This window comes from Equus caballus, chromosome 4 (genome assembly GCF_041296265.1).
Source record: "Equus caballus isolate H_3958 breed thoroughbred chromosome 4, TB-T2T, whole genome shotgun sequence".
NCBI classification, from domain to species: Eukaryota; Metazoa; Chordata; class Mammalia; order Perissodactyla; family Equidae; genus Equus; species Equus caballus.
This window is the reverse complement of record NC_091687.1, coordinates 7147871-7161723: the sequence shown is the minus strand read 5'-3', so window position 1 is coordinate 7161723 and position 13853 is coordinate 7147871. Positions and strand designations below refer to the sequence as shown.

At 40.2% G+C, this 13853-nt stretch overlaps 1 protein-coding gene across 1 annotated transcript in view; it reads right to left on the bottom strand.

Moving 5' to 3' along the window:
* PRKAR2B (protein kinase cAMP-dependent type II regulatory subunit beta) overlaps positions 1 to 13853 on the bottom strand; it is a 109007-nt gene that overhangs the window by 23826 nt on the left and 71328 nt on the right. Inside the window, exons 3-4 of the mRNA XM_023638892.2 lie at positions 12966 to 13018; positions 2061 to 2144 (exon numbers count right to left, since the gene is read on the bottom strand). Coding sequence (XP_023494660.1) covers positions 2061 to 2144; positions 12966 to 13018 — 137 coding nt within the window. The remainder of the gene's footprint in view (positions 1 to 2060; positions 2145 to 12965; positions 13019 to 13853) is intronic.

The following is a 13853-nucleotide window of genomic DNA, read 5'->3' as shown; positions in this document are numbered from 1 at the left end:
TTGGACTCCCAGAGGTGGGTGATCATGAGAGATCACACAGTTTAGTGTCCTTTATTTTCACAGAATCATTATCATCCTAGATAAATGAGACTTGGGATTATCTGGAAGCCCATTAAAACTTTACAGATCCCTTCAGTCACTTATTCCACTACGTAATACTATAAGGAAATTTTTCCATTCCTAAACGAAATGGCCAAATTTTCTATCTTAACTCCATTTCTTATTCTTCCATTATTAGAGAGAACAAGCAGCAACCCCATTCTTTAGAGCTCCTAGTTTTGCAAACTCAGTGATAATTCTGGAGGACATGGATCAAAGCGGACCAGAGGCTCTGCCTTAGAGAACACGTGATACGCAGGCCACATCAGCCACCATTCCTGGTACAGTGATGGTACTGGCAAATGGGGGTTGAATGAACTGAGTGAATCAACTTGGAAGGGCCACTCTGAACAGGCTTAATTCATGCTATGAGAGTGTTTGAAGGGTCTGTCTAACTTTTAGCAAGGCTTGAGTTTGAGATCACTTAAATACCATCATTTGCTCACAAGTAAATAACATATCCCAAAATGTAATTTATTATTAAAAATGTACACCTAGATAATACCAAGGGGCCGGCCCCGTGGCCAAATGGTTAAGTTTACGTACTCCAGCTTCAGCGGCTCAGGGTTTCGCTGGTTTGGATCTTGAGTGTGGACATGGCACCGCTCATCAGGCCATGCTGAGGCGGCATCCCACATGCTACAACTATAAGTACCTATAACTAGCAAATACAACTACGTACTGAGGGGCTTTAGGGAGAAGGGAAAAAAAAAAGGACTGGCGACAGATGTTAGCTCAGGTGCCAATCTTAAAGAAAAAAAAAGAACTCAAAGCATTCTTGTCTTTGTCCCATGTTTTCTTTTCGAGAGCCTAGAGTGGCAAATGCTAACTGAAGAGTGACATGATGATGTCAAAGACAAAGTTCCCGCCCTCCAGAAAACGGGCGTATAAGGCGAGTGATGGATCTTTGGTATGGTCAGTTTGGGCCTGTCGGAGACTGTAATCTGGCCTCAGAGATGGAGAGATAAACTTATAATGTGTGGTCCTCAAACAAGTTATCCAAACTCATAAAATGTAATCCACGTTCCTGGAGGACATGATGTAAACATAAACGGTATTAGAAACAAAGGAGCTTTTTGTAATATGTCAGGGTGCAATACGACCCAGGGTAGAAGACGCAGCATGGACGCACTGCATTCCTCTTTATAAAAATGGCCTTTTTAACAAGACATCTTAAAAAGAGTGGGTCTTAGTTTACGCTTTCTTCCCTAAGGCATCAATCTGAAAACTATAAGAGGTTGAGTTTGACCAAAAAAAAGTTGAGGTAAGTTACAAAAGTTGGTTTGGTTTTCACACGTGGAACGTGGCAGTCGGGGTTCTTTTCCAACTGACTGTATTGCAATGAATAAGCATAATTTGCAGTGAAGGAAACAGAACATTTAGGTTAGAAGGCAGGGCAAAATCTGGACAGCATGCTCACTCATACCTGAAAGAGGGCATTCTAGAAATACACCCCAAACCAAAGAGAAATTTCAAAATCCTTACAAAGAACAAAAACATCCCCCCATCTTTAAAGCCAAGTAAAAGGTTACTTCAAAAAATATATATAAAAGTTATACATTAAAATATAATTGCTATTACTGGCTGCCGAGACAGGCAGTGACACCACAGGCCCTGAGCGCCCCTGCATCTTCCTGCTGGATGTACGGAGAACGCGAGATGCAGAGCTCTCCTGGCCCGCGCCATCTCTCAGGGCTAGGTTTGCAGAAGCAGCCTTGAAGGACGAGATGATGCCTCCCCCAGACAAACAGCAGGCCTGGTGACTCCTTGCCTAACAGCAGCGGACCTCCCAAACCAGTATTTCTCTCCTAGGACACAACCTACCGCACGTGCAGCCATCCACAATGAGGCCTTCACGTCACCCGAGTGACGTTAGCTTGGAATGAGGTGAAAAGCCAAGACTGCACCTTCCTCACGCTGACACCGAAAAAACCCATTTCTGTTATTGAGATTTATCTTACCGGATCCAGGTTCTTAAACAGCAGGATGTCTTTGCAAGCCTCTTGTAATCGATTTCTTTGATCATCGGTTTTGGGATGTATAATCTAAAAGGACAACAAATTAAAAAATAGACAGACAGACAATTAATGTAGTCACCTTACTCACAAGGGATAAAATTTCCAGCAGGATGTTAGAAGGAAGAACTGTTATTGCTGAGGTTTTCACTTTAGGTGCCTAGATTAACTACCAGCCCAGCAAGTCGAGGAGAGAAATAGAACTGATCTCAGGGAGGTGATGCCCGCTCATCAATACAGCACCTCAATGTTTTCAAGAGTGTTTCTCCCCAGATTAGCAAGCTCATTTTGCAAAGGTCTGTGACGGCTGATCACTGAAGACTGTCAAGCTCCCAGCTGGTGGGAACACATAAAAGGACAACAGGTCACAGCAGCTGCACTGGAAATCTAGTGACTGCCTCTATTCCATTGAACATTCTTCTAATATTCCCTAATGTTGCTGGATACTCTCTAACACTGAGTTTAATAATACTCTTTCAGGATGTAGCCGTTTCCTCTGAAACTTGATAAAGTCTCTAGAAGCGGGTAAATTCTTACACGCATCTGGCACTAGAGGTTAAATATATTTTTGTGTACCACGTATGTAACGACCCCCGCAGGGGTGATTTTCCAAAGGGAGCAAGCGACCACGCACTGCCACCCAAGACAGTATCACTTTAGGAAAACGAATGCAATGGTCTGGTGCATTCATTTTAGAATGAGCTCAAACAAAACCAGGGTACTATATACTCAACTAAATTTTCATTCCAGGAGAGTGAAGACCGATAGAATGCCCTCTAAGTGAGGCCTGCGAGCTCCCCAGAGTCCCCTTTGACCAGCAGAAGGCTCAACTGACCTGGACCAAAAGGCCCCTTCTTTTGTGAACACTGATAGTTTGTAATATAAAATGAGTTCGAGAGGCCAGACATAGTCCTAAAAGCAGCAGGCATCGGTCGGTCTCCTGGAGACCTATATGCCACCCTTTCCTGTTATAATGTTCACTCAAAGAGTGACCAGGAGGTGACAAGCAGGTGCCTCACCTCTTCAGTCAGTTGGCCCCTCCATCAGAGCAACCGGAATCAGGCAGTGGTGAGTTCTGTGGCCATGAATATACCGAAACTCATAATGGGAAATTAAAATCAGCATTTCAAACCCATCTCAGGTGGCTAAAAATTGATGAAAATCATAGGCTCAAGAAGAAAAGAGGAAATTTATAGTACCTGTGTACTATTCCTGTATGTATTATTTACATACTACACAAAAGACTAATAGCCAGTGAGAGAGGAAATCATTGCATTTTTTCCTACACAAGTAAGCTATATGCAAACTTCTGCTTACTATCTAATCAATACTCATCTCAAACTAGATTCTAAGATGACATATAGACAGAGAAAAAATGGAGCCTGATACCTACTAACTCACCGCGATACAAGAAACTTCTAAAATTTGGGTATTAACTAAATCATGCCAACCAAAATTTACTTCTCACTACTTCAAATAAGGAAGGCTAACACAATAAAACAGAAGATATTTCTCAGTAAATAAAATCCATCTAGAACTTCACACTGAAGCAATCATGAATGTCTGTCCACTGAGAAGCTCTATCCTCAGAGAGAAAAAGTTGGGGATACCATGTCACCATTGTTGAAATGACCTTCTCGGCCCAAGATGGAGCCGGTCCAGCCCAGGGTGCCACGTCAGCAAACTGAAACTTAGGTTAACTTTCGTGTCCCTAGAAATGCTCCTCCTGACCACAAACGCAGTCTATCCAGCCAGCCAGTCCCCAAATGCCAAGCCAGCTCTGGGCTCTATACTTATTCCCTTGTTCCTTAGTTTATTTTCTATTTCTCTTCCTTGTTCCTTATTCTTTCAAAAAAATTATTTATTGAGGTAACACTGGTTTATAACATTATATACATTTCAGGTGTACATCATCATATTTTGATTTCTGTGTAGACTACATCATGTTCACCATCCAAAGACTAATTACCATCCCTCACTCTACACAGGGGCCTAAACACCCCTTTCATCCTCCTCCCTCCCTCCTTCCCCTCTGGTAACCACCATTCTAATTTCTGTATCTAAGTGTTTGTTTAGGGTTGTTGTTTCTATCTTCTACTTATGAGTGAGATCATACCGTACTTGACTTTCTCTGTCTGACTTATTTCTCTTAGCATAATACCCTCAAGGTCCATCCATGTTGCCGCAAATGGCAAGATTTCATCTTTTTTTTTTTATAGCTAAGTAATATTCCATTGTGTATATATACCACATCTTCTTTATCCATTCATCTCTTGATGGGCACTTAGGTTGTTTCCAAGTCTTGGCTATTGTGAATAATGCTACAATGAACACAGGAGTTCATGTTTCTTTATGCATTTGTTTTTGTGATCTTTGGATAAACAGCCAGCAGTGGAATAGCTGGATTGTACAGTCGTTCTATTCTTAATTTTTTGAGGAATCTCCATACTGTTTTCCATAGTGGCTGCACTAGTTTACATTCCCACCAGCAGTTTATGAGTTCCCTTTTCTCCACCTCTTCTCTAACACTCGTTATTTCTTGTCTTGTTAATTGTAGCCATTCTGACAGGCGTGAGGCTATTATCTCATTGTAGTTTTGATTTGCATTTCCCTGATAATTAGTGAAGTCAATCACCTTTTCATGTGCCTGTTGGCCATCTGTATATCTTCTTTGGAAAAATATCTGTTCAGATCTTTTGCCCATTTTTTAATTGGGTGGTTAGTTTTTCTATTGTTGAGATGTATGAGTTTTTTATATATTTTGGATATTAACCCCTTATCAGATATATGATTTGCAAATATTTTCTGCCAATTGTGAGGTTGTCTTTTCGTTTTGCTGATGGTTTCCTTTGCTGTGCAGAAGCTTTTTAGTTGGATGTAGTCCCATTTGTTTATTTTTCATTTTGTTTCCCTTGCCTGGTGAGACACGGTATTCAAAAAGAAGCTGCTAGGACCGATGTCAAACAGTGTACTGCCTATGTTTTCTTCCAGAAGTTTTATGGTTTCAGGTCTTACATTCAAGCCTTTAATCCACTTTCAGTTAATTTTTGTGTATGGTATAAGACAACGGTCTACTTTCATTCTTTTGCCTGTAACTGTCCAGTTTTCCCAGCACGATTTATTGAAGAGACTTTCCTTTCTCCATTGTATGTTCTTGCTATATGATTTCATGTTGAAAATTAGCTGTCCATAGATGTGTGAGTTTATTTCTGGGCTCTCAGTTCTGTTCCACTGATCCGTGTGTCTATTTATGTGCCAGTACTATGCTGTTTTGATTATTATAGCTTTGTAGTATATTTTGAAATTGGGGAGTGTGATAACTCCTGCTTTGTTCTTTTTTCTCAGGATTCCTCTGGCTATTTGGGGTCTGTTGTTGTTCCATATAAGTTTTAGGATTCTTTGTTCTATTTCTGTGAAAAATGTCATCAGAACTTTAATAGGGATTGCATTGAATCTGTAGATTGCTCTAGGAAGCATGGACATTTTAACTATGTTAATTCTCCCAATCCAACAGCATGCAATATCTTTCCATTCCTTAGTATCTCCTTCAATTTCTTTCAACAATGTTTTATAGTTTTCAGTGTACAGGTCTTTCACCTCTTTGGTTAGATTTATTCCTAGATATTTTATTCTGCTTGTTGCAATTGCAAATGGGACTGTATTCTTAATTTCTCTTTCTGCTACTTTGTTGTTAGTGTATAGAAACACAACTGGTTTTTGTATGTTGATCTTGTATCCTGAAACTTTATTGTACTTATTTATTATTTCTAATAGTTTTTTTGGTGGATTCTTCAGAGTTTTCTATATATACAATCCTGTCATCTGCAAACAGTGACAGTTTCACTTCTTCCTTTGCAATTTGGATCCGTTTTATTTCTTTTTCTTGCCTGATTGCTCTGGCTAGGACTTCTAATGCTATTTTAAATAAGAGTGGCAAAAGTGGGCATGCTTGTTTGGTTCCTGATCTTAAAGGGAGAACTTTCAGTTTTACTCTGTTGAGTATGATATTGGCTGTGGGTCTGTCACATGTGGGCTTTACTGTGTTGAGGTACATTCCTTCTATACCCATTTTATTCAGTCTTTATCATAAACAGAGGTTGTATCTTGTCAAATGCTTTCTCCACATCTATTGAGATGATCATGTGACTTTTATTCTTCATTTTGTTAATGTGGTGTATCATGCTGATTTATCTGCAAATGTTGAACCATCCCTGCATCCTTGGATTAAACCCCACTTGATTACGGTGGATAATCTATTTTTTTCCCTGAGGAAGATTTGCCCTGAGCTAACATCCATTGCCCAGCTTCCTCTTTTTTCACTTGAGGATTAGCCCTGAGCTAACATCTGTGCCAATCTTCCTCTATTTTTTGTAGGTAGGTTGCCCCCATGGCATGACTGATGAGTGGTGTAGGTCCGCACCCAGGATCCAAACCAATGAACCTGTGCCATCGAAGTGGAGTGCACCAAACTTTACCACTAGGCCACAGGGCCAGCCCCTGTATGATCTTTCTAATGTTCTGTTGTATTCGATTTGCTAGTATTTTGTTGAGGATTTCTGTGTCTAAGTTCATTGGTGATACTGGCCTGTAATTTTTGTGTGTGTTGTCCTTGTGTGGTTTTGCTATCAGGGTATAATGTTAGCCTCGCAGAATGAGTCAGGAAGCTTCCCTTCCTCTTCAAATTTTTGAAATCATTTGAGAAGGATAAGTTTTAAATCTTCTTTGACTGTTTGGTAGAATTCACCAGGGAAGCCATCTGGTTCTGGACTCTTGTTTTTTGGGATGTTTTTGGTTAGTGTTTTGATCTCCTTACTGGCGATTGGTCTATTCACATTCTCTGTTTCTTTTGGATCCAGTTTTAGAAGGTTGTATGATTGTAAGAATTTATCCATTTCTTCTAGCTTATCCAATTTCTTGGTGTATAACTTTTGTAGTACTCTCTTATAATCCTTTGTATTTCTGAGGTGTCCGTTGCAATTTCTCCTCTTTTGTTTATGACTTAATTTATTTGAGTCTTGTCTTTTTCTTGGTGAGTCTAGCTAAAAGTTTGTCAATTTTGTTTATCTTTTCAAAGAACCAGCTCTTAGTTTCATTGATTTTTTTTCTTTTTCTTTTTTTAGTTTCTATTTCATTAATTTCCACTCTGATTTTTTATTTCGTCCTTCTACTGATTTTGGGCTTTGTTTGTTCTTCTTTTTCTAGTTCCTTTAGGTGTACTGTTAGACTATTTCAGATTTCTCTTGTTTCTTGAGGTAGGCCTGAATTGCTATAAACTTCCCTCTTAATACAGCTTTTGCTGTATCCCATAAATTTTGGCATGTCATATTTTCATTTCCATTTGTCTCCAGGTATTTTTTTATTTCTCCTTCGATTTCTTCATTGACCCAATAGTCAGAAAAGATGCTTGGTATTATTTCAATCTTCTTAAATTTATTGAGACTTGTTTTGTGGCCTAATATGTGATCTATCCTGGAGAATGTTCCGTGTGCATTTGAAATGAATGTGTGTTCTGTGGTTTTTGGATGGAATGTTCTGAATATATCTATTAAGTCCATCTGGTCTATTATGCTGTTTAAGGCCAATGTTTCCTTATTGATCCATTGACGTAAGTGGGGTGTCATAAAGTCCCCTACTATTATTGTGTTACTTTTTATTTCTCTTTTATGTCTCTTAATAACTGCTTTATATATTTAGGTGTTCCTATATTTGGTGCATAGATATTTACAAGTGTTATATCCTCTTGTTGGATTGCTCCCTTTATCATTATGTAGTGTCCTTCTTTTTCTCTTGTTACAGTTTTTGTTTTAAAGTCTATCTTGTCTGATATAAGTATTACCAATCCTGCTTTCTTTTCTTTGTCATTTGCATGGAATATCCTTTTCCATCCCTTCACTTTCACTTTGTGAGTGTCTTTAGGTCTGAAGTGTCTCTCCTCTTGGCAGCATATATATGGGTCTTGTTTTTTTCATCCGTTCAGCAGCCGTATATCTTTTGACTGGAGCATTTAGTCCACTGACATTTAAAGTAGCTTTTGATAAGTATGTACTTACTGCCATTTTGTTATTTTTGTCTAAGTGTTTTAGTAGTTCTCTGTTCCTTTCTTCTCCTGCTCTCTTCCCCTGTGATTTGATGGCTTTACTAAAGTATTACGTTTGGGTTCCTTTTTCTTAAGTTTTTGTGTATTTATTATCTGGTTTGTGACTACCACGACATTCATATAAATACTGTGTAAATAGCAGTCACATATTAAGTTGATGGTCTCTTAAATTTGACCTCTTACTAAAAGGCCTACTCTTTTACTCCCCTGACCCCACATTTTATGTTTTGACATCATGTTTAACCTCCTTTTTGTGTGTCTGTATCCCTTAACCTCTGATGACGGAAATAGATAGTTTTGGTACTTTTGTCTTTTGATCTTCATATTAGCTTCACAGGTGGTTGATCTGCTACCTTTATTGTATATTTGCCTTTACCAGTCATTTTATTTCTTATTTTTTTGATAGTTTTCTTATTCCTATTTATGGTCTTTTATTTTCCATTTCAATGAGTCCTTTAATACTTCTTGTAAGGTCAGTTTGTTGATGATAAACTCCTTTAGTTTTTGCTTGTCTGGGAAACTGTTCATCTCTCCTTCCATTCTGAGTGATAACCTTGCCAGGTAGAGTATTCTTAGCTGTAGGTTTTTCCCTTTCAGCACTTTAAATATATCATGCCACTCCCTTCTAGCCTGCAAGGTTTCTCCTGAAAAGTCAGCTGATAGCCTTATGGGGTTTCCTTTATATGTAACTTGTTGCCTTTCTCTTGCAGTCTTTAGGATTCTCTCTTAATCTTTAATTCTTGACATTTTAGTTATAATGTGTCTTGGTGTGTGCCTCTTTGGGTTCATCTTATTTGTGGTTCTCTGTGCTTCCTGTACCTGGATATCTGTTTCCTTCCATAGGTTAGGAAAGTTTTCAGCTGTTATTTCTTCAAATAGATTCTCTGGTCTTTTGTCTCTCTCTTCTCCTTCTGGGACACCTATACTGCGGATGTTAGTGTACTTGATGTTAACCCAGAGGTCCCTTAGACGGTCCTTATTCTTTTTAATTCTTTTTTCTGTTCAGTTTGGGTAATTCCTCTACTCTTTCATCCAGCTTGCTGATCTGTTCTGTGTCATCTATTTTGCTGTTGATCCCCTCCAGTGAATTTTTCATTTCCATTATTGTATTATTCAGTTCTGAATGGTTCTTTTTTATATTTCCCAATTCTTTGTTGAAGTTCCACTGTGTCCATCTAATCTTCTCCCAATATCAGTGAGCATCCTTATGACTATTAGTTTATACTCTTTATCAGGTAGCTTGTTTATCTTTGTTTTGTTTAGTTCTTTTTCTGAGGATTGTCCTGTTCCCTTATTTGGAACATATTCCTATGTCTCCTCCTTTTGCCTATTTCTCTGTGCTTCTATCTAGGTATTAGGTAGATCGGCTATGTCTCCCTATCTTTGAGATGTGGCCTCATGTAAGAGATGGCTTATGAGACCCAGCAATGTGCTTCCCTCTCGTCACCAGTTCCAAATGTTCCAGGAGTGTCCCCTGTGTGGGCTACATGGGCCCTTCTGTTGTGGCAGGAGGGTTGCTCTTGCTGCAGGTGCCCACGGAGGCCAGGCTGTCCCCCTGGCTGGCTATTTGTAAGGCTCAGCTGCCTGCAGCTGCTGCAGTCACTTTAGTCACTTTGTTGGGCAGGGGAAGCTCCAGCACAGCTGGTGGCAAGGTCTAATAGCACACACCTGGGCAGTTTGTCTGTTCAGTGAGTCAGGCCCCTAATGTGGCTGGTTGCTAGGCTCAGGGCCTCACAACTGCGGTAGGCCTCTGGCCTGTGAGGCTGTTGTCAGCTCTCTCAGGAACACAGCTGGGTGGGGCTGGCCACAGGCATAGCAGCACACAATCGTTTCAGGTGTTGGAAGGTGGGGCAGATCCTTCATGCAGCTGTTTGAGAAGGCCCACAGCACAAGTCAGCTGCAGCTGACAAGCTGCAGTGCCCAAGGCCTGCACACCCTGACAGTGCAGTCCCATCTCATGCACACACCCCACCAAGGAGGACCCACTTGCCCTACTGCCAAGGTCCCACACACCCTGCCTACAAGTTCCCAGAGGGCTTGCTGGTGGGCAGGGCCAGACCCTAGGACAGGCTGCCTGCCCTGGCTGAGCTGGATTAAATTGGTGTTCTAGTGGCTGGGGCAAACCACTGTGCTAACAGGCCAGGGGAAGAAACCAAATGGTGTCTGCCAGCAGCTGTGTCAGCACGTCTGTACTAGGTCACAATAATGGCCGCTGTCAGTGTCTCAGTCCCTGGGGGTGGTGGTCTCAGCCGCTTCCTGCCTCTCTGAGATGCACTCAGAGCTTATCAAGAGAGTCTCATTTACCAAAGGACTGTGCACCTTTCTTTCTGGTGATTTTGTGTTGATTTCTAGAGCAGGTGAATTTGCCCATGGGCCCTTTAAGAGCAGGCTTTTTTTTCTCTTATGTTCAATAGCTTTTCTAGGGGTATTGCCTATTGGTTTTAATAGCCAGCAAAGCCACATATCGTAACACTTGTCTTGGGTGTGCTGAGTTCAACAGCTGCTTACTGTGACAGAGCTGTCCCGCTCAGATGCCCCACTCCTCCAGGAAAGGCTTCACACCTTAGCATTGCTCCCGGCCATGAAGTGCCACAGCTAGAATGTGGTTTTTTCTTCAGGAAAGGTATTTCTGCCTCTTCCGCCTCAGTCAGTGTTGACCCATATTGTGGGGGTTCTTTTCATCCAGTTTCTAGTGATCTCTCAGAGGTAACTGTTCCACAGGTAGTTGTAAATTTGTTGTGTCCGTGGGAGGAGGTGAGTTCAGAGTCCTCCTATGCTGCTGTCTTCCCAGCAATCTTCATTCCTTTTCTTTATCCTATGAAAGCTTCCTGCCTTCCATGCCAGTTCACAGTTCTCTGCACTCCTGGGAACAGAGACTGCCCGACTCATGAAATGTTCAAGTTAGTTTGTATCACCTAAATTGTCATCTTTAATCATTTTTAACATCATCTTGAAGCTGGCTTTCCTTTTGCCATCAGTTTAAGTCTTGCTCCCCGACCCATTAACTTCGCATGAACCCCTCACACCAAAGCCCAGCTTTTTCCTCCTCTCTCTCTCCTGCTTTTGCTATTCTTGGCGAAGTGTGAATTCTGGGATTTTGAACTAAGAGAAGAACACTAAGAGTAACTGTTATCTACCAATTTGAAAGATAGCCCTTTCAGTGACAATGGTCTAAGTCCTGCACCCTTGCTATGGAAGCACCCCAGAGGTGGGCTGGTTCTTACCTACAGCTTGGGTTGTTTTAACTCTTTCTGGAATTCTATAAGATTTCCAATAATTTTCCCCAATATTTTCTTTTTCATTTTTATCTCAATGTGATTAGGTTCTTCTATGCAGCCAAATGAAGTCTTAACTAGTTCTAGCCTCCCCAGCAAAACTGTTAGAAATTAATTGGCGTGATCTAGCCAAATGACTTTACCTATCTCCTGGACCAAATGGTAGCTAACGGTTTTCGAGTCTATGAGATCCTATATATTGTTTTCAAACTGTATTTTCAAATGTTATTTAATTCAGATTTTTACTAGTTTAAACCAGTCATCAAACTTAACTACTGAGTTTTATCACATATATTTATAAACAAGTCTAAAGAAGGCAAGTAATCTTCAGTCACCCATTATTGTTTCTGCTAGATACTTAAGTCAAGCATGCAATGGGGGAGGTCCAGTTTTCAGACTACGCCAAGTGGTAACAGCACGTTACACCTGAGCAAAGATATCTTAATCCTAAGGCAACTAGTTTTCAGGCTGGGGTTTGTGGACTTTATCAAAATAATTTACGTTGTGGTAGTGAGAAATGAGCTCAACAACCCTGGTGCTGAGAATCCCCATGGGGACAGAGCAAAATGGGATTTCCTTCAAGATCTCCTGTACCATGTAGGATTCCTGATCTTTCTGCCACTGGATTTGACATATGTTTCAAGGAGCTCAATGATGTAAGGACTTAGGGACACAGTATCTGCTTTTCCATATTAAAACTCAATCTTATTGAACTATTTTTCAGAGCTACAGAAATAGAATTTTGTTTATATTTTTTAAGGCAAATAGAAAAGGGGAACTTTTGCAAAGTATGTACTCAAAAGAAAAGGGTAAATTATAACTTTCCGTTTCCAGGCACAGTAATCCCTTATTTAGTTTACTTTTTACTAAATAAATAATAGAACAGAGCTAAAGCGCACAGCTTAACAACTGCTTCGAACCAAAATGGACAAATTCTTACAAAAATATTAGGACTCCCAAGAAATCAGTTCCTCAGCAAAAACTACCAGACTCATAGATTAAAAAAATAATAATAACTGCCCTACTGACACTCTACCTGTAATTTTACTGTCACTTTTTTTTGTTTCACAGTAAGCCTCTATTGTTAAAAATTCATAGGAGCAAAAGGCTTTTTTCCAAGTATTTTTCCTTATTAGGAAAACTAAGAAAAACAACATTACCACTATGAGGAAGATAGTTAAACACATTTTTCATCACTAGGCTGTGTTTTGCAAGAGAAATAAAACCACAACCACACTGAACTTTTAATGTTCAGCTTTCCTTTTATCCAAAGAGAGAGAACCTTTGGATAAAAGCAATTCTATGGGACTTGAAGTAGAAGTAGGTTATCAGAGATAAGACCAGGGAAAGAAATAGTCAGAATAATTCCATTATGCCTCCTGTTAACTTAGATGCCTGTTAACATCTTTTCTATTATTATTTTCCTTATACAATATAGGAGTATCAATTTTAAATGAATTTATTCAGTTAATTACATACCCTGGACTCCGCATCATCTTCTTCCTCATCAGGATTATAAGCTTCTGCACACACTATGAAAATAAAAAAAATAAAAAAAATAAAAAAATATATAAAATGTTTTAAAAAACATTTTAAAGATTTTTTCATCAAGAAACATGCTACAATAAATACCCTTAAAAATTATCAACAAAAAGATTAACATGGTGTAAAAAAGAAAACATTAATTCACCTCACCCAGAGCAAGCAGTCTACCTCCAAAAAACTGGTCTCCTACTGCAACTTATGAGAAATTTATTACTATATAAAGCTGCATTTCAAGACGCTGACAACTGCTTTTTGCTTTCTCTTATTCAGAGAAACAGAGCTTGAATTCTTTCACCCTCATTTCCAAGCTAGCGAAATGCATAAAATCTAAAAGTTACCGAAAAGAAAAGACACCCAGAGTGACATCAGCAACATGGTGGAATGAGCTGATCCCTTTCTCTCTCCCCCTTCAAACTACAACTACAACTACCATTCATGAGTCAATGGAGGACACCCACACAGCACAACAGGAAGCCTGAGAGACATGTGCCGCAATACAGCTGAAGGTGGATGGATCACCCCTGGGGAGGTGGTGGAGATAGGTGAGCACTCTCCTGCTCCCAAGCAGCCCAGTGCACACGTGGGACTACTCTCCTGGTGGGAGCACTCATAGCACTGCTGCAGCCCCAAGGGTGGGAGCGCATCTTGGTGCAACTGCAGGAACAAGTGATGGCAGCCCTGAGACCCCACGTGATCACTTTCCCATCCAATGGGAGAGCCCATAGTGCCGCTGTGGCCAAGGAGTGGCCTAGGCTCGGACAGGCACACCTGCCAGAGATAGCATTGGACTCAGAATACACAGCTTCTACCCCCCACCCAGGG